Source organism: Petromyzon marinus, chromosome 7 (assembly GCF_048934315.1).
Source record: "Petromyzon marinus isolate PM22_M1 ecotype Great Lakes invasive population chromosome 7, UKy_Petmar_22M1.pri1.0, whole genome shotgun sequence".
NCBI classification, from domain to species: Eukaryota; Metazoa; Chordata; class Hyperoartia; order Petromyzontiformes; family Petromyzontidae; genus Petromyzon; species Petromyzon marinus.
In genome coordinates, this window is record NC_133673.1 from 11,268,051 (window position 1) to 11,286,883 (window position 18,833).

Genomic DNA, 18,833 nt, shown 5'->3' on the forward strand with positions numbered 1-18,833 from the left:
ATGGTTTTAACATACATTGTCTCACCAACAATCAGGCTTGCTTGAACTAATACTAATGAACTGCCAACTGTTTATAGACAAGGACCCTATCTTTAAGAAATGGGTTCGAGTGTAAATGTACTTTTATTTTTATGCGGAAGGACATATCGTTTAAGGAGATGTATTGCTTGTTTATTTTTTTCATTTATCAGAATGAGAATATTTATTTATACTGGAGGAATCCGATGAGCTCTAAAGCTATTTTTCACAGATGTCCATTAGATAGCCCACTGACATCTACTCGTGCAGTATAGGTGATTGGTTACAAGAGACGTTGGTGCTGTGTTCGATTGGTTGTGATTAGCGCAATACAATACGATACGAACCCGACCACCCCGAGTTCAAATCCCGCTCGCGACCAATAACAGTGGTGAATATTTGAACCGATCCTGGTTCTCCCCTAGGTTGACTCAGCCCTGATGCGGTGTGTAAATATCAGCACTGGGGAGGCAAAGGCGGGCGGGCGGCTGTGGTGTTGGCCACCCGCCACCCTGTGTACCCAGTGCCGGATCAAGCTCAGTGCGGAGCCTGTAGCATTTGTTATAAAGGGGCCCTAAATATTAAAAAAACACGAATTTTTAACTTGCATAGTAAAGCAATTGTATTTTCTAATCTGCTATAGAGCCAGATAATACGACAAATCGCGAACCTTAAACACCCAGTCGTTCATAACAGTTTAAGGCAGTCCAGTACTATAGTAATAGAGCAAGTGCAGAATCACTGAACCGGAATTGATAGTTTTTAGCGTGGGTCCCTTGAAAGTGCGGGCCCGTAGCATATGTAGCTACTTTTGCTACTAGGATAATCCGGTCCTGTGTGTACCGTGCCGGTCTTCATCGATGCTCGGGAACAGCACTTGCCCTAAGAGTCTGTTTAAAGGCTATATGGGGGAGAGCCTTTGTCATTGTACACGACAAACCCCGTGAGACATCGTAAACTTCAGCTTACGCATCGTCACTGAATGCCCAAAGCAAATCACACTGGCTATGCTAAACAACGTGAGTCAGGAGACACGGGTGTTTAACCGATTTGATCAAGTGTATTGAGATTGGTGGGAGACGCGCAGAGGCTTTGTCATGTAAATGATGTTGCCTCTATTTATCTCATTATTTTATATCTATAGGAACGTCGCATATTACTTATTTTACATTTTCAGGACACAAGTGTTTTTGACGAATGTGTCGGGGTTTTCTTTGGCTAATTGTGCTTGTGCAGCAGCATCACCATCAAATTATTATTCTATATGTGGATCACCCAGATTAATAACAATAGGAGACAAACTCATTACACGTTATGTTTAGGCCATTGGGGTTTTGGCTTTCCACACAAATGCATTTAGGCAAACAACTTCTGGACCGGTTTCAACCTTCTGGGTCTCATCAGGAGTCAGGCTTGTTAAATGCTGCTGGGTCATCCCATGTTTTTGGCAAGGGCACTCCGTCTTAACTACGGAGTGCTGTTGAAGGCAAAAAAACAAGTGAATACTAATTATGCATTGTTGCGGCGCATTATGGATATATCTAGCATAAGCTGAACCTCGCTCTTTACATTATGCTAATCATCGAAAGCGCATTACACCAATCAAATTGCTGACATGGCTGGATGTGTAGAACATTTGAATAATAATTACCTCTTTTGAACCTTTTATTAGCTATAACCGTAGCAGGTTTTAATTGAAATGTTTGGCAAAATAGGGTGTAATTTCCGTTTCAATATTGTTAAACGCTGACGTGTCGAATGATGTAAATTGCTGTACTGTAAAATGTATAGGGTCACCTTGACGGGGAACTTTAACTAAATAATACGTATCTCCCCGATGTGTAGTGGAACATCAACTGATTGAGTCTTATACGCGCAATAAACATGTGCTTTTAATAACGAGCACTGGAGGGCATGTTTGTACTTCGCTGTTGTGGAAACAGCAATACAGTTGTGATTTGAGATGATATTTCAAAGAAAATTAAATCGCTAACCAAATGGCGCATTTTTTTACAACATTGATTTTAATCTATATTTTCAACAAAGCATATTACAAATAAAAAACACACACACAAACAGGATATACAGTATTCGGTACAAACGAATGGGTCTTAGGAGGAATCTAATTCGTGATATAAAGCAGGAAAAGCGAAGCAGAGGAGAGTTCACATAGAAGAAGAAAGCAGCATTGTAAAAAGAAAGGTATTATTTTTTTAAATATCAAACTTAAAAGGGGACTCAATAAAAACGGTGAATGAGCCAACATCAATTTGAGGACGTGAATCGCATTAAGGTATTAAGGCACACTACTTTACATTGCACTTGGCATATGGACCGCGGCACTTAATGCATTAAGGCTGCGCGGTCACCCGCTGTGCCATCAAATATCTCCACTGAAGCCGTAATCAGTACCGCACGATTCATTTGTGGGCAGTTTTAATTAGTGCCGTGCAAATAACTCACAGCCGATAATTAAATTTACCGCGACCCGGTTGACCCGAGGGTCGAAAGAGAAGCGAGGAAACGACTAAAAACCCGAGGCGTCCAGGAACAAATTACAAAGGCACGGCGGAGACGAGATGGCTCAATGTCCCCCCGTGGCTGCGACGGCGGCCCTCTCGTGTCATTCATTAGCCACGAGAGAGCGTGAATCAAAGGACCAGAGAGGAAGGGGGGGGGGGGTGCGAATACATCACACTCATTGTTATCTTTAATTGTAACAAGATAATCAATATTTCTGAAGAATACGACCGCAGGCCCGGTGAATAATGTACCCGGGCCCGGCGTATCGAGTTCTCGCGTTCGGGTTTGCGTGTGCGGTCACCGTTGTATTGGGTGCCTTTCCTCACTCGAGCGCTCTGATCGATAACAAGGACACTTTCGTGAGCCGGTAAAGTGCAAAAAAAATAACAACACGGAGCAGCCTCTCGCACGTAGGCTTCACTTGCAGTTCAAAAAAATTCGTTCCGATCTATGCACAACCGCGTGATGTCCACCAAGTCACTATTATTTTTTATTTAAAGGGTATATTATTATTTATGTTTTCGTGAAATAAGCCAAAGTTTTGCACGAGCACGCACTGTGTGATTGTGCGGGCATCGGCAAGCGTTCGGCCAGGCGTAGAACTCTCCCCGAGCTTACCAAAATTAAGATGTATATCAGCGGCATAAGCCAGACTTTCTGGCGTTATAGATTTGGGGGAAATACATGTTTTCATCCGTGATGTTTCACTAACATACGTAGCATCTCATTTGACTTTTAATGCCCGTACATTCTCAATGGGGTTCCTATAAAACTGGATCGGTTGTTTGGAAACGGATATTCGCGTAAACGCTTTTGATTACTGTATTTGCATTCTACCTCGTACAACAGTAGAGTATAGATACAGAATTTGTTTTCCCGAATGCTCTGTGAGTATTCATACATTACCCAGTGCGTTTTACATATTTGGTAAACCAGTGCCATATAAAAGCTAATTTACGTAGGGAGGCTTTTTTTAAATTTACCACCTAAAACAATACATGGCCAAATTATGAAATCGATGCTTAAATATTTAACTAAAATTTGTATTTATTTACATGATAAGACTTGGGATGTCACACTTGCAGTACTGTAATTGAAACAAGGGGAAGGCTCATGAGCCACACAATATCTGTGAATATCGTAAAATTAGTGAGTGGGTGGTGAAGGGGGGGGGGGGCGACAGTTTGGAATGATGGTGTGGGGAGACCTCCATCCAGCAGTGGATTGATCATGGCTGATGATGATAATTATTAGGCATTTAAGTTGATGTAACAGTACGTTGATCATTGATTTAAACTCAGTTGCTACGCTCATGACATGTCACATTGTGTACGTGAGGCACTTTTTATGACGTATGCAATGTATAGGTAGATTGTATTCTATTTCTTTGGGTCCTTCGGTAAAGCCACGTAGATAGAGACATCATTTTTAAAAATAATAAAAAAAATTATATCTACGTGGCTTTACCGAAAGACCCAAAGAATATTAATTCCTGCAGTCACGAAAGCTTTAAGTCAAGATTGTATTCTATTATTGAGTATGGCAATGTATGTACGCATGTGGAACTTCTTTCGCACCGTACGTAACCAACTGTGCTAATCGCAGGTGCGGGGGTGGAGGCCAACAGACTAAACACCAAAAGCAGTTCTACAGAAGTGAGTTAAGACGAGTTATGGAGTGACAGCTAAAAGGAGTGACTATGCCACAAGAGTGAGTATTCAAGAGCTAAATGACAATTTTTTTTTTATTTAAAGCTTTCGTGACTGCAGGGATTCATATTCTTGGTTCTTTCGGTAAAATTTCGTAGAAGGGAAACAATAAAATAATAAAAATATAATTATTGTTTTATATTTTTATTATTTTATTGTTTCCCTTCTACGAGACTTTACCTAAATGACAATGTCAAGGTCTGCTAGCCACGAGAGGTCTTCAGGCTATTCTTGCGATGAAGGAGTGCAGACTACAGCGATTGCACGCTCACGTTACATTTAGGATAAACGAGTGAACAAAACATAACCAGCAACAAAAATGAGAAACGATGAAAACTAGGCAACAGATAATTTATTCTTTGATTCAATCACGACCCCAGATCGTTGCAATTGATCGAATTTCTCAGGATTGGTGTTGCGGTGACGCAAGGAGTCGATGGAGTGGTGGGGGGGTGGTGGATTGTGCCACGTGTGGCGAGGCCTTCCGTGCTGAATTGGCACAGCGATAAGGTGGAGGGCATGGCGACCCCCAATAACCATCTCAAACTCACACGGGGACACGTCTCATCTCCTCGTGATGTCACTCATTCACGAAGCAAACAACAAGAGTCGACTATTAATGCAGTCATCTCAATCGCCCACGCGTGTGTTTATTAACATGGCAGCAAAGGGTACAACGTGACGGTACAAGGACAGCCATGGGGCAACTTCTACACAAGTAGGTTTTCGTCCAAAGCATCGCGCGTCAAAGCAACGGTAATGCCGCTATATAGTGGTCTACAATTAAATCAATAACGCAATGCAATACACATTGCTAAACTGATACGATTAAAACACTAGAATACACGCAATACTTAAGAATACGACTCATGTCACGTTCCCCCCCCCTCCCCCCCCCCCCCCATAATTTGATTGCATTGTGCATCCCGTGTTTGCGCCCAAGCGCGTTGTGCTTAAGCAATGTTGCATACATCCACTATCTCACTCCCAGAGTAATTACAATGCAGATCACTAAATCACATTGCCAACGGGGCTCGCGGTGCACAGCCAGTAAGTTAGGAGTTTAGACGCACTGCGGGTCTTGGGCTTTGTTCGACAAAAAACAACAAACGCAGCGCGATGCATGCCCCGTGGATCTTTGGGGTGACGAAATGAGAAATTTGCGCTCTGAAAGAAGGCCTATTTGTGTACACGTTCCATTTAGATAAAAAAATAATAGTTGTGCGATGCGAGTGTTTAGCACATAAAACATTGTCAGGCCCAAAACACTTTTCAAAACGAATCATTGATTGCGTTGTTTTTAATTAGTTATTGCTGTTCGATATATCTAAGGAACGCAACTCCTGTATAGCCCCAACTGACTTGGGTTAAATGACGCAAAACGCTCACATTACATGCAGGTTTTATTAGATTTATGTCTGAGCAGAACTTTATAAAACATAACTAGATGCCCACACTCAGTGCATACGGGTCATTCTGCTTCTATAGCAATACGAATAATTTCTAAGATGTGCGACACAAAATCCACGCTTCAATGTTCTCCGACAGATTTTATAAATATCACCGATATAAGCCTAATTAACTCGGCAACACCTTGATGCGGGAGGCGAGACGTTGATTACACGGCTTGTTCAATTGTCGTGCAACCAACGGAGGGTTCTCGCCTTTGCGTTGTTCTCCGTTTCCACTCGCAAGGTCTCCAATCTACGGGGGCATCCAGCCGACGGCCCCTTCCTCCATCTTCCGTGCCGCTAGACCCACGCTTACCCGGGGCTCACTTGGCTCGTCGACACAGACGACACCGCGGTGCGACTGCTGGACGTCTCGGACTCGTCTGTGATGAACTTCCCGCACACGGTCTCCATGATGCGGGCCCTGAACTGGAATACAAAGGCAACGATGCGAAGTCGTTCGCTCGTTCGGCGTATACCCCGGTTCCGCAGAGTACTCTCTTATAACGTGGTATCGTGCGAGTGGAATTTGGCCCCTAGTGCTCGCCCCCCCCCCTCCCCAGCGCCCCTGACAATAAAGGCTTAGAACTCCGCTTTCTGTGGGCTGGGCAAAATATTGAAATGGGCACTGCAATTAAGCCACGTGTGTTGCAACTTTTCCCTTCTCGTATACACCACGGTGGGCGAGAGACATCGAGCAGAATACGCAAGCAGATCACGCCGCTACTCATTCGCTTTTAGAGCTTAACCTTTGTTTAACATTTACTGTTGTTCCCCCAGAGTTTTTGTATGCCCCCACCCCCACCCAATTTAAAGAAGGTCCCGCTGCAGGGGTTGGCATAGGGTGGTAGGCATGGGCCCTCAGAGCAAGGGATCGAATACCCTCCACCTGCCCCGACTTTGTATCCCGGTTCCTGGGTCGAGCACGTTGGACCCGACGCCGTTGCACCGCCTGCACACTCATAGCTACGCCACTGCTTTCTTCTGTGTGGCGTATCGATTATCGCACAAATGTAATTCCTTTTTTTTACTTTATCAAATGAGGGTTATCAAAGAAGATATATATACGCTACCACATGGACAAATATATCTTCCTGGACATCTGCTGGACACCTGTGGGGAAAAAAAAAACTTTACAGCTTATCGGATTTCTCCGGGATAAATAAAGATTCTGATCCTGAAGATGGCCTGCCGCATGAACTGTTCATTCCGTGTTAACTCAACGTCACTCTCGCCGGAATGGTGCATTTAATTAGGCGACATCCGAGCCGTTCAAATCGCAAGAGATTGTTGTTAATGTGTTGACGAGGCTCGCCCTGGCTTCTCAAACGTCATGGTATTGCCACTCCCCCTCCAGCACGCATCCTGATTAACTCCCACTCGACTCCGGTCCCACATTCCAAGACCCTTTTTCACTCGGGGCTCCCGGCAGCAGCCAGTGCAGCTCTCATTCTATTAAGGGCAACCCCATCTCTCCCACTACCACTCAACCTGTACAATTAAGGCCGATAAGTACTCTATCATTGAGTCTTAATGAAGAAATGTTGACCTATGGAGTGTAACATTCTTACCGGAAGATGAAGACCTCCAAACGACCGGGAGGAGGCAGACGCACTCCCAATAAAGGACTATTAAAAATATATAGTTTTTACCCTTTCTGGCCATAAAACAGGTGTTAAGATGTTCAAACACTCAAAGAGAAAGCTTTTTTTGCAAGGAACAATGTCTGCATTAACCACACGTGGTACTTGTGGTGAACATGCAAATAAACATGCTCTGATAATAAATGGCATTGTCTTTGAAACCGATTGGCCTACACCAGAGACAGCCTTCTTTAGGGCCTGGTATCAACTGGGGCTGAACGATTTGGGGAAAATATCTAATTGCGATTTTTCTGACAGATATTTCGATTGCGATTGCGATTTGATTTGGGATTACATTTTTTAAAGTCAAGCTTCAGTTCAATTTTCACTGTTGAATAGATTTAAAACATGCGATGGAGCATTACCGCATGCTACCATCAAAATATGAACTGCTCATTTCTAATGCAAGGATGAGAACTTAAAAGATATGAATTGCTTCCAACATGTATTTATTAAAACATTTTAATTTAAATAGAACAATCAAACATATAACAATTGTTAAGTTAATAAATAACGGTATAATAACAAATAAAACAATTCCAATAAGAATAATAGGACTTTTAAAATCGCAAAAAATCGCAGCCTTTGCGATTTGCTCATCGCATTTTTTTTTCAAATTGCGATTTCGATTTGAAATCGATTAATCGTACAACCCTCGTCTCAACTCGTGTTAGACCAGACAACGCTAAAAGGCGAACAGCACAAAGACAACGCACTGAAGGACTATTGGTGGAATAGCTTCCACGTGGTTCATTAATTTGCTTAATGTCTTATGGAAAGAAATCCATGTTAGTCCCCCACATGTTATGCCTTGGGTTGCTGTGTACTTCAGAATATGGCAACCCGATCTTCCGCCGCCGCCCCCGCTCTATTCAAGTGCAACAATTTTCGGGACATCTGTAAACAAGAGCTTCATAGCTGATCGGATTCCTCCAAAATAAATACATCATTTTGGTTCTGTTTGCAAGGAGTGGGCCACGGGCATACACACACACGAGACTCGTTTCTTCTTCCTCCAATCCAATCGCTTTGGCGCTCACCTGCTTGTTCATGAACGAGTAGATGAAGGGGTTGTAGACGCATGACGCCTTGGAGAAGAACGCGGGCACCGTGACGAAGCGCAGGTCGATGTTGTGATCGCGGTTGGTAACTACGTAGAGGGCCAATGCGGCTTAGGGGCACATAGCACGTACAGAAGGAGCCCACCATCACGATCACCATCCGCGACATTTCTCGCTCGGCCTTCTGAGTGCTCGAAAGACTCCTGCTACTGCACCGCAACCTTTAACGCAGAAGCGCACGGCGCGGCGGTTTTTTTACTGACCGAAGGTTCCCACTCAGGGCACGCGTGTTAATGATGTTTCGTCGCGTTCCGAGTGTGCGTGGGCATTTGTGCGCGTTGAGCGTCTATGCCTTCTCTCAAGCTTGCGCCCGCGCGCTGCTTTTGCGGGGCAATCTTGAAGTGTAAAATTAGGATGCGTGCCGAAAGTTTGAGAGAAGACATCAATGCTCCAACACGCGGAGCCTAACCTGGAACACCACACGTGGGTTACAAATGGCTGTGAAAACGCGTGCGTTACGTGTGAATGGAGACCACTGCTTAATCAATCAAATGTCGCACGAAGAGAGTGCGGGTTGGTGAAGGAGGTGGCCCAGAACCAGTTCAGATAGGATTCGCCACTGATGTTAGCCGTGGCCGGGATCAAACTTGGCATGCCAGATTCAAGATCGCAGTGTGTGTGTGTGTGAACCTGCTTGTTCCACTCCACATAGAGAGTACAGTCCCGTGTATGGAAAAAAACCCCACGAAAAATAGATTTGAAATTACCGCTGTTGCAGTTTAAATCAAATTGTAAAATAAATTACAATCTATAGTAATTCGTTTTGCAGAAATGCATTGCTATTCCAATACACTGCGAAGTGCATTGAATGCTGGATATGAAACACAAATAATACATGATGATGGCCTTTTTACAGACTATTCAAAAAATATACGAGCCAGAGCACAATGGGTTTTTTTTGCTAATTGTTACGCCTACATTTTATCTAAGCCTGTAGGCTATTGCTTTGCAATATATTTAACTTTTATACTAAAAATAACATAGAAAATGTAATTATACCCTCTGACGCAGATATCTCTTCCAAAATAATTGTGCAGATTCACATTTGGCGACTGCACAATTTTTGCCATTTCCCATTAACCATGATAATTACGTAGCATTTAAAATTATATCGGCGTCGTGATGATTATGCTGGTGGAGGACGGAGGCTCCACTTTATAAGCACTTGGGGTCACGGGCCACTATGCTCCACAATAAATCTTCAAGAGAATAAAACTTGAATTCGGGCCATGAAGCAGGCAGAACTTGAAATCACTCCACCGTGGCAACAGGCTTTACGGTTTCCATGGCCCGTATTTTAAGAATTATAATTTTAGGACCTAAATCATACCAGCAAATATTTGGTGGTAATGCTGCTGCGTCGGCAGTGGTGCACAATTAACAAAACTCGTCAACAACACTGCCTTAAAAAGAAAAAAAATATATAATCGGCAAAGTTTCAGGCAATGGCCTTTCTGCATTGCACATAAATATAGAGGCCAGAGAGGTTGAGTTAGTAAGAGTTGGAGACTGCACTTCGCACCATGGGGACCTGATGAGAATAGTTTGTTGTTTATGTTTTCATCATTGACGCCTGAGACTCGCAGGGGTGGCCGATGGCACAAATCTCCGGTGGGGCGATGCTGGCGCCCTAATGTGGGGGGGGGGGGGGGGGATAGCGGGTGGGGTAGGGGGAGGGGCCGGTGGGTTTAGTGGAGCAGGGATATTGGCAGAGGATTGCCCTCGTGCAAATGGCCTTGATGGGCCACTGGCGCAAATTACTTTGCGCCCCATTCGCTTCATTTTGGCACTCGGTGGGAGTGGCTTTGAATCGGCCAACGAGATCGCCGATATATCCCGTAGCATTGTGGCGGTGAGGCTGGGCGCTGCGGTAGCGAGATGTTATCTACCTCGCCTGGTATGCAGCACGCTCAGGGGATGCATGAGAGGCAGAGCCTCACCTGTCATACCCCAATGAAAATAGCTGTTACGAAAAGTATTTTTTTTATAGAATACAATTTTAGATTTTTTTCCACTGATCCGTGTTATAAATGTAATTTCTGTACGATTCCAATCATTCCGGAGAGATAGTAACAGGCACGAGCTTGTTGCCCGCGCTCCATCCAGTTACCGAGGGGTTGCGCAATCAGAGGGGAGGCTGAGCTCGTCACTGCCTCACCTCTCCCTCCTGTATTTGCAGCGCAGCTCCGCAAAATTTGGCGATTTTTGACAAATAAAAATGATTAGAATCATACAGAATTGACAGGTGGGGCTCTGCCTCCGCTGACCGCACGTCCCTGGTATACAAGGAGGTCGTGGGTTTGATCACGACCCTGACACCTGCTGTATATTTGGAGTTTGCGTGTCTCACTCCCCGTACGTGGATTTTTCTCCGGGTCCTCCGGTTCTTCCCTCCACATTATATCATCAACGTGCGTTTAGAGTATTTTGCTGCTATACATTGCCACATGACGATGAGCCACTTCGTTGAGCTACCGTTTGTGGCCAGGTCGCTTATGGAAAAGAGCCACATTAAGTTCAGTGGGCCTTTCCTGGTTAAAGGGGCCGTCCATAAATGACGTCACACGATTTTGTACGATTTTTGACCCCCCCCTCGTCACGCGGCGTCATAAAAAGTCTCAAATATGACGTCACAAAGCTCTGCCCCCCCCCCCCCAATTTTTTTTAAACATGCTTAAAATCGCTTTAAACTATTGTCATTGTAGTGCGTATTTAATGTGGCGCTGCACTCTGATGTTGTAGGAGAAAACATTTATTAAAAAGTCTATTTAACTAAGTAGAACGTGTTGTCTATATTTATTTAAAGTTGCGCATTTTGATGTGACGTCACATTTCTCAACCCCCCCTCCCTCGTCACACATCATCACAAATGTCTGACCCCCCCCCCCCAGGTGCGTGACGTCATTTATGGACGGCCCCAAATATAAAATAGCGTTTATATTTATAGTTTAATAGAGTACTGTACAGGTCTTTATTCTATTTATATCGATTGTATCAAGTCGGATAATGGTGGCTATGCACGTGTCTACTTAGCACTGTTGAGACTACGAGAGGGTTGGTGGTCAGCACAAACGTTGCCAAACTCCGTTCCTCTGAACGTCCAGTTATCACATATCACACTCCTTGGTTCTTTCGGTAAAGTCACGTAGATAGAAAATAAATAGATCACGACGTTTCGATCGCAACACAAGCAACCGTCATCAGGTGAAACAAACACAGCAGGAGAACTGCTGACGTAGGAGAAAGAGAAAGAGCTGCTGCAACATGAAAGAATCAAGAGTGTGGATTCCCGCAGTCACGAAAGCTTGAAATCAAGATGATCACAAATCCTGGCTGGCCAGGAGATGGCAGCACAACAATAAAGATGTTGTCCACACTCGTTCCGTCTGTATGGAATGGAGTGTTTCCCCCTCGCACGCGTGGTTTTCTCCCACTTGTAAAACACTCATGATTTGGCCAATAACACCGAAATCCATAGAGGCCCACAGAGCTTGGGCAATTGTTGACGCCACTGTGTGATGAGGTCGTCTCGGCCCATCATCTCCACGGGGTCACTAAATCGAGTTACTACTTTGTGGCGAAGTCACAACAGTTCTGGACAACGGAGAGACTCCCCACCGTAGAAATATGAAATTGCCCACAAAAGGTTCATTTGAGTAGATTTTTGTTAAAGTAAAAATTACTTTGTGGCACATTATTGGATACGTTGTATCTGCCAAGCAGGGCAGCCAACCCCATTTTTTTCCGTGTTGGGCACTTCCTTTGGGAGTGTTTTATGCAGGGTGCAATCTCTTCGCTTTTGGATGCCATAAAAATGGAAAAATAAAAACTCCAGAAAGTAGCCACATTTGTATCTACCGCTCCAAAACGCAACACCCCACAGAGAAAAACAAGAGAGGTGGGGGGGGGGCAGTTCCTAGGTGTACAACCTCCTACTGGAGGTGCGGAGTTGTAACTCATTTGAACCTCCAAGATGTGGCTCATGTGTCTGTAGCATATTCAAAAGTCATGACTGCCATTATAAACGCTTGAGGCATCTGCAGCGTGCACGGGTGTGTGGGGAGACTGCCACGAACGTGCAAGTTGCATACGCTAATGTATCCATTGCACCGATAAATAAAGCGCGTACTTAGAAATAAAACGCAAATTATAATTGGACGTTTGGAGCAAATTGCACACTTTCAATTTGTAATCAAAATTCCGGGCCTTCTGCGTCATGTGATGCGCGCGTCATTTATTAAGTTGCGTGTGTAATTTATATCAATTTAAACGAATTTTCTGGCCTTTTATTTGAGAGGAGACCAACAAAAAAAAAGCACCTCAACATGTCGCTTTAACGGGTGATCCAGAAAGAAACTAAAGAAACCCCGCAACAACTTCCAATCACGAGTTACCGCGGAACGAACCAGCATATGCACACACACACACATTGTCTTAATTATTCACCAATAATTAAAATCGACGCACGCGCGCGCGAACCCAACAACCCACCACCGGCTCAGGAGCGTGTTCAGAAGCTTGCCGTAGGAGAAAATGATGATCGATAGCTGCACGAAGAAGCAGAAGACCGAAGAGGAAGTAGGTGCAGTACTCGCTCTCGTACTTGGTCCCCACCGTGTTCCAGTCGGGGCTGCAGGAGCACTGCAATCCCTAGGGGATGTATCTTTGACCACGCATCGGGAGCAGGCCAGTGTGAGTAGTTAACTACATTGTAAGCTCAGAGGGGGGAGTGCAAGAGCAGGGGGGTTGGGGGTATGGCAATCTGTCAGGTGGGGGCCCGCGATATTTAATTTGTCTCGCACGGTCGCATCATTGCATGCGCGCTTGTTCGTGTTGATAAAAACGCATCTCGTGCTGCATGTCAAGGCCCCCCCCCCCAACTCGTAGCTTTGGCCACCTGGCAGGGGGGAGGGCAAGGCACCCCCACCTGCCCCCACGCTAGTTATGCTATTGGGAAGCGTGCATCTCTCTAATAGCCAGCAACTGGCATCGTGTGCAAAATATTGCAACATTGCTGCAGCCCCAACGTAGCAGCGGTGTTTCACGGCCCCTACCCTGTTAAAGATGTGCTGCACCTGCGCTAAGGAGTGCTGTAGTTGACGGTGTAGCTGCTAAGGTATTGGATTCAATGGCACGACATGCGTTTAATGTTGGACTATGGGACCAACTGAACGAATAATTCCGTTTATATTTTCTCGAATGATTGTCGCAATTTAATCCGACGAGGTTGCTCAGGAGTTTTAGAGTAAGTTGTTTGCAATCAAAAGCTTGCAAATTAAATATCCTGATTGGGGGGGGGGTGGGGGTTGTCTCGGCCCATCATCTCTTCGGGGTCACTAAATCGAGTTACTACTTTGTGGCGAAGTCACAACAGTTCTGGACAATGGAGAGACTCCCCACCATAGAAATATGAAATTGCCCACAAATGGTTCATTTGAGTAGATTTTTGTTAAAGTAAAAATTACTTTCTGGCACATTATTGGATACGTTGTATCTGCCAAGCAGGGCAGCCAACCCCATTTTTTCCGTGTTGGGCACTTCCCTTGGGAGTGTTTTATGCAGGGTGCAATCTCTTCGCTTTTGGATGCCAAGGTTTTAAAATTCCGTACCTCATTGACTTTACAGAATGTAACAGTTCAGACCTTTATTTAACCGTGTGTGCAAGATCCCTTCGCAATGTGTTATATTGTATGCAGGGGCTGCACACGATTTGTAAACACTACAATGCCTAGAATCCAACATCTGTCCTGGTACAAATGTGACAAATGCATGTAAACAATCATTTCAAGAATTGATTCTGTATATCCAACAAAAATAATCTAAAGCATTTGTAATATTATGAAATGAATATGGGTCAAAACAACAGGTCAACTTAACCAATGGTACGATCCTTAATTGCACCCACCCGCAACCCTTTTTACATATTTATCATGTGCTCGTAAAAAAACTATTGTAGACGCCGCAAGAATTAAAGTCAAGATAATATATAATCACAGCTTCAAACTGGAAATGCATGTGTAAGCAACTGAACCCCCCCCCACACACACTTTCACTCATTACGATGCAATAAAAGCAATCATCCGTTGAATATTCTGATAGTTCAGTAGGGATGTTGAGCGACTACGAGTATAATGCACCATGGGGGGAGCAGCACCAAGTGTTTTTTGAAGCATCATGCTATTTTCTTTACCCAACTAAATCATTACCAAGATGAGTGCACCATGAATAAATTTCACGAAGTCAAGTTTAAAACTGGCTTGTTCCAACCTCGAAAAATCACTTGGACTAACGGGACGAAAGCTGACACTCAACAGAGGCAGTGCCTCGATAGTTTTTTTTTCCTTCCAGTTGTCTACAGCATCCATCAGAAAAATATATTATCATCAGCCACATACGTTGCTCTTTTAAAGGCCAAAGAAGTAGGATTATTTATACTGGTATTAAGGCACGTAGCTTTACTTGCATCAGAGCGAATCACACTCGAAAGTCGTTTAGTTTGTCCTTACGCGTACGAAGATCTCACCTGCTCCAGCCGAAGAAAGGTGGCAAAGCCACACCGAGACCCAGCACCCAGGTAAGGCAAAACGCAAAGAGGGCATGTATGGAGCCAAAGCGAAAATTACCAAACGGCTTGCAAATGACGATGTAGCGCTCAGCTGCCAGGAACGCCAACGACCAGCCAGTCACCAAGCCTGTGTGGCGGGCAGACACAAGCAATGCACCGTGTAATTAATGATTGCGGCATTTACAAATGACAAATGATACATCGTCCCATGCAGGTATGTGCAAATAAAACGCACCGAATCAAATATTGGCTTTTTTTTGCGTAGCACTACATAACGAATTAAAAGAAGACTTTCGTTTCATATACTGTATTCACCGAAATAAACTATGTATTTAAGTTCATTAGCCTATGAGTGTTTTTTAAGACAAACGTCAGCCGGAAGCATTTGCTTGCTCACAGCAGATTCTAAGAGTAAACTGATTTGGCCTCTTCCAGTGGATGATTCCGCCCATAGTAAACGGTATTTGTGAAAAGGCTGGTGGTGTGAGACAACTGTCACAGCAGCATGCCTGTCAACCCCCTATCGGTGCCTACCTTATTAGACCAATTCACACCTTATTGGTCACCCCATGCCATTTTGAAATCTCAACGTTCATCCTACAAAGTCCCATCACAAGGGAGAAACACAAATAGACATAACGAAATTTGCCCGTATTGAAACGGCTTTTACGACCTGAAAACTCAATTTCCTTGCACAAGAATACGGGTATACGGTAGAACAGATTGAAAGTTCCAAGTTGTGTTCTGTCAATAAAATGCCATTCGAATTCAAATACAGGCCTTTCCATCGGAAAAAAGTACAAATAAATCTTTAAGAAAAAAAAACACGCGAACTATTGTGTGAAGAGCCATGTTAAACATACATTTATGGTTATCGTTATGAAAGTATATGCAACAAAGTTTCTGAATTTCCTAATTATAGTGGACAAATCATACGTAATTAATTTGGTGACTGGTGCACCTTAGTCCACTACAAGCTGGACATGAAAACAATTGAAAGACTTACCGGCCATCGAGCCAAATAATGATTCCAGTGCACAGACCGTGGGTCCAAAGACGAAATAGCCCTGCGTGCTGAAGAGGAACACCGTGGAGATGGAGAAGAGACAGAAAACGAGGCCTGCCGCCGATATGTTCACGAGCATGTAAGTGAGTGGCTGTCGCAGCTTCTTGCATTTCACGGTGACAATCAGAACGATGGCTGTTCAGTGGCGTGCCGCCCGCACAGGAACACGAAGCCCATGAACGCGGCCTGGAAGTCTAAAGCCCACTTTGTGGCAATGTGAAAATGCGGACCATCCAAGGGGCCCACTTTGGAGATGTTTTTGAACAAGTAGAACTCTTCATCTCCGGACATGGTTGCCGGTTGCTCACCCCCCCACTCCCCACCGCTTTGCAGGCCGTGTCTGGTCAGGCTTAAAAGCACATGCCTTGAATTACGCAAAAAATCCAGTGTTTGCCAAACACCCCATGGGCTTTATATGCTTTCCATAGGATAATTGGTTGGATTAGCTCCGGCTGCCACAGTTTAAACCACTTAACTCTGTTCGGGCTCTGGTTTTAGCCGCTTACAATGAGGCTCGCCGTAATCAGCATATTGCGGAGGGGGGAGGGGGGGAAAGGTTCTTACGAGGTCCATTAGGATATCGGCTAATTGCTCTTCATAAAAGACAAGCAAATGCCCAGGTAAATCTGCTAATGTCTTTCATCGCCGATCGTAAAGTGCCCAAAACGCCTCAGTGGACTATCAACCAAAGTGCCTCAATCAAAAGGCCAATGTGCCTCATGACGATCAAATAAAAGCATTGTGAAGCCCTAACAAAATGAACCGTGATGTCCTGCAATCAAGTTTCATTCAGTACGTTTAAGAAATGTATCACTTTCTAAATCCCGACCATCCAAAACTCTGCGTTATGCAGGCAGAATCAATGGTAATTATGTAAAACGGAATATCGATCAGAAGTGATATTCTGCTGAATGAATGGACTTCTGTTTTACCATAAATATAGAGAGAGCATTAACAATACACCAATGTCTATATGCTGTACTGCTTATCTGAAAAATATCACAATCACAGCATTAGCTTAATCTGATATTTCACATACACACAGTTCAGGCAACATTTTAAATGTAATTCTAGTGACAAATTACATTTCTATGGACATAAGCAATCCATAATGTAAACAATCTGCAGCCAAATATATTTTTTAATAACTGTGAACAAGATTTACCGTCAGGGATATACTGCAGACGACTTGGCAATTGATTGGGTGGGATTTGAATTGCTATGTTTTCAGATTGGAAAACAATCGCATTGCAAATGGATAATGGTAATTATCCGGAAGGCACAGCTTAGCTGAAATAGCCGACTAATCGGCCCAGAAAATCCATATCCCTTATATAATTGTTGGAAACTACACCCGATCGTCTCCAACACAACTCAATGGACGGTCAAATTTGTCTCTCCACAAACCGTGGAAAGATATTCCCGATAGTAATGATGAAATGTCAGTCTTTATTCGAATGTGATAATATATTGCAAAGTTGACGGAATATTATTTTGGGAATTTTACTTCGGCTTCAACCCTCAATAAGATGCGTCACAGCTGAATTTCGATGCCAATTTACAGGTAAATGCATTAACTCCTAATTTTTACACAATTTTTATTTCGCATTATCAATTCCTATTGCTGCCGGCGTGTGTGCAAAAAAAGGGCTACGGAATCCTGAGTATAATTGCAAAACTGTAATTTAATATATCATTGTCATTAACCATAGAAATCGGATTACACAGCGGTGTGAACACTACGACCTTACCCAATGGCAATGAACTTTTAACCTCATTGTAAAATGTGGCCTGAATGTTCAAAAGCCCCATCTTTTATGATCCATATTTCAGATACATTTTAAACACGGGTAAATACACGTGCAACGCACGTACGCAAGGGCCAACTATTCAGGAAATGTCATAGGAGAGACAATAACGGGCAGTAAGATATAAAAAACAATGCATGGGGTTGCACAAAGCACTGATCGAGAAGGAATGCGTTAGCGTTGAATGCTCGACATTATTGTCACCATGGACACGCAACGGTGTTCCTACATCGCATTAGAATTTTTCGTATAAAATATTTAATATTTAATTCACGAGTGTGGTCATAAAGCAAAACATGCTTATTGAATGGAAAGCTCTTCTCTCGAGCCACGACAACACAAACTGCCTACGAGCCAAGCGGCAGCATGCTTTTGTCTTTCGGCTCACGGTCACCGTCAACCGAATCCACATCCTTCTCTGGGAAGTGGGTCCACAACGACCCCTGGCTGTGAACAAATGCACTCTCATCGTCCTATCCCGACACGCTACACTTGCCAGCTAAACCTCACTTTTTTAATGCGGCAGCCCTCGGATAATAGAGGGGGGGGGGGTGGAAACGGTTGAACATTTTTTCATCATTTTCAAATTACCCATTTCCATACGCAATATCGTCAGGGGCACGCAACGCTTTGAACTACATTAAGCCGCGCACAGCAGAACAGCGGGGGTAAGTTAATGTATCCTCCTCATCGGACGCGCCAACTGCAATGACCTACAGCGGTTTGAAGCCACGAGGGATCAATGAATGATCCCCGTTGCCCTCGCTATGCATGCCAACTGTGCAAAATGAATTCATAACGGTGGTTTGTTTGAAGGTTTGCACGATCGCACTGGGCAATGCTTTCATTCGGCGGGGCACTTTGTATAATGAAGCCAACACACTCTGGGCATAAACACACCAAACTTATTGTACCGTGTACTGTATAGG

The 18,833-nt window shown here is 44.0% G+C and overlaps 1 protein-coding gene across 1 annotated transcript; it reads right to left on the minus strand.

The window, feature by feature from the left end:
- Nucleotides 1–5,152: 5,152 nt before the first annotated feature.
- Nucleotides 5,153–18,821, minus strand: LOC116939966 (ultraviolet-sensitive opsin-like). The gene is given in 8 exon segments (XM_032949080.2): nucleotides 5,153–6,130; nucleotides 8,385–8,516; nucleotides 8,518–8,626; nucleotides 12,957–13,033; nucleotides 13,035–13,128; nucleotides 14,989–15,157; nucleotides 16,037–16,235; nucleotides 16,238–18,821. Coding segments are annotated over 8 exon segments (1,047 nt in total). The 5' UTR covers nucleotides 16,388–18,821; the 3' UTR covers nucleotides 5,153–6,013.
- Between the last annotated feature and the right edge of the window lie 12 nt (nucleotides 18,822–18,833).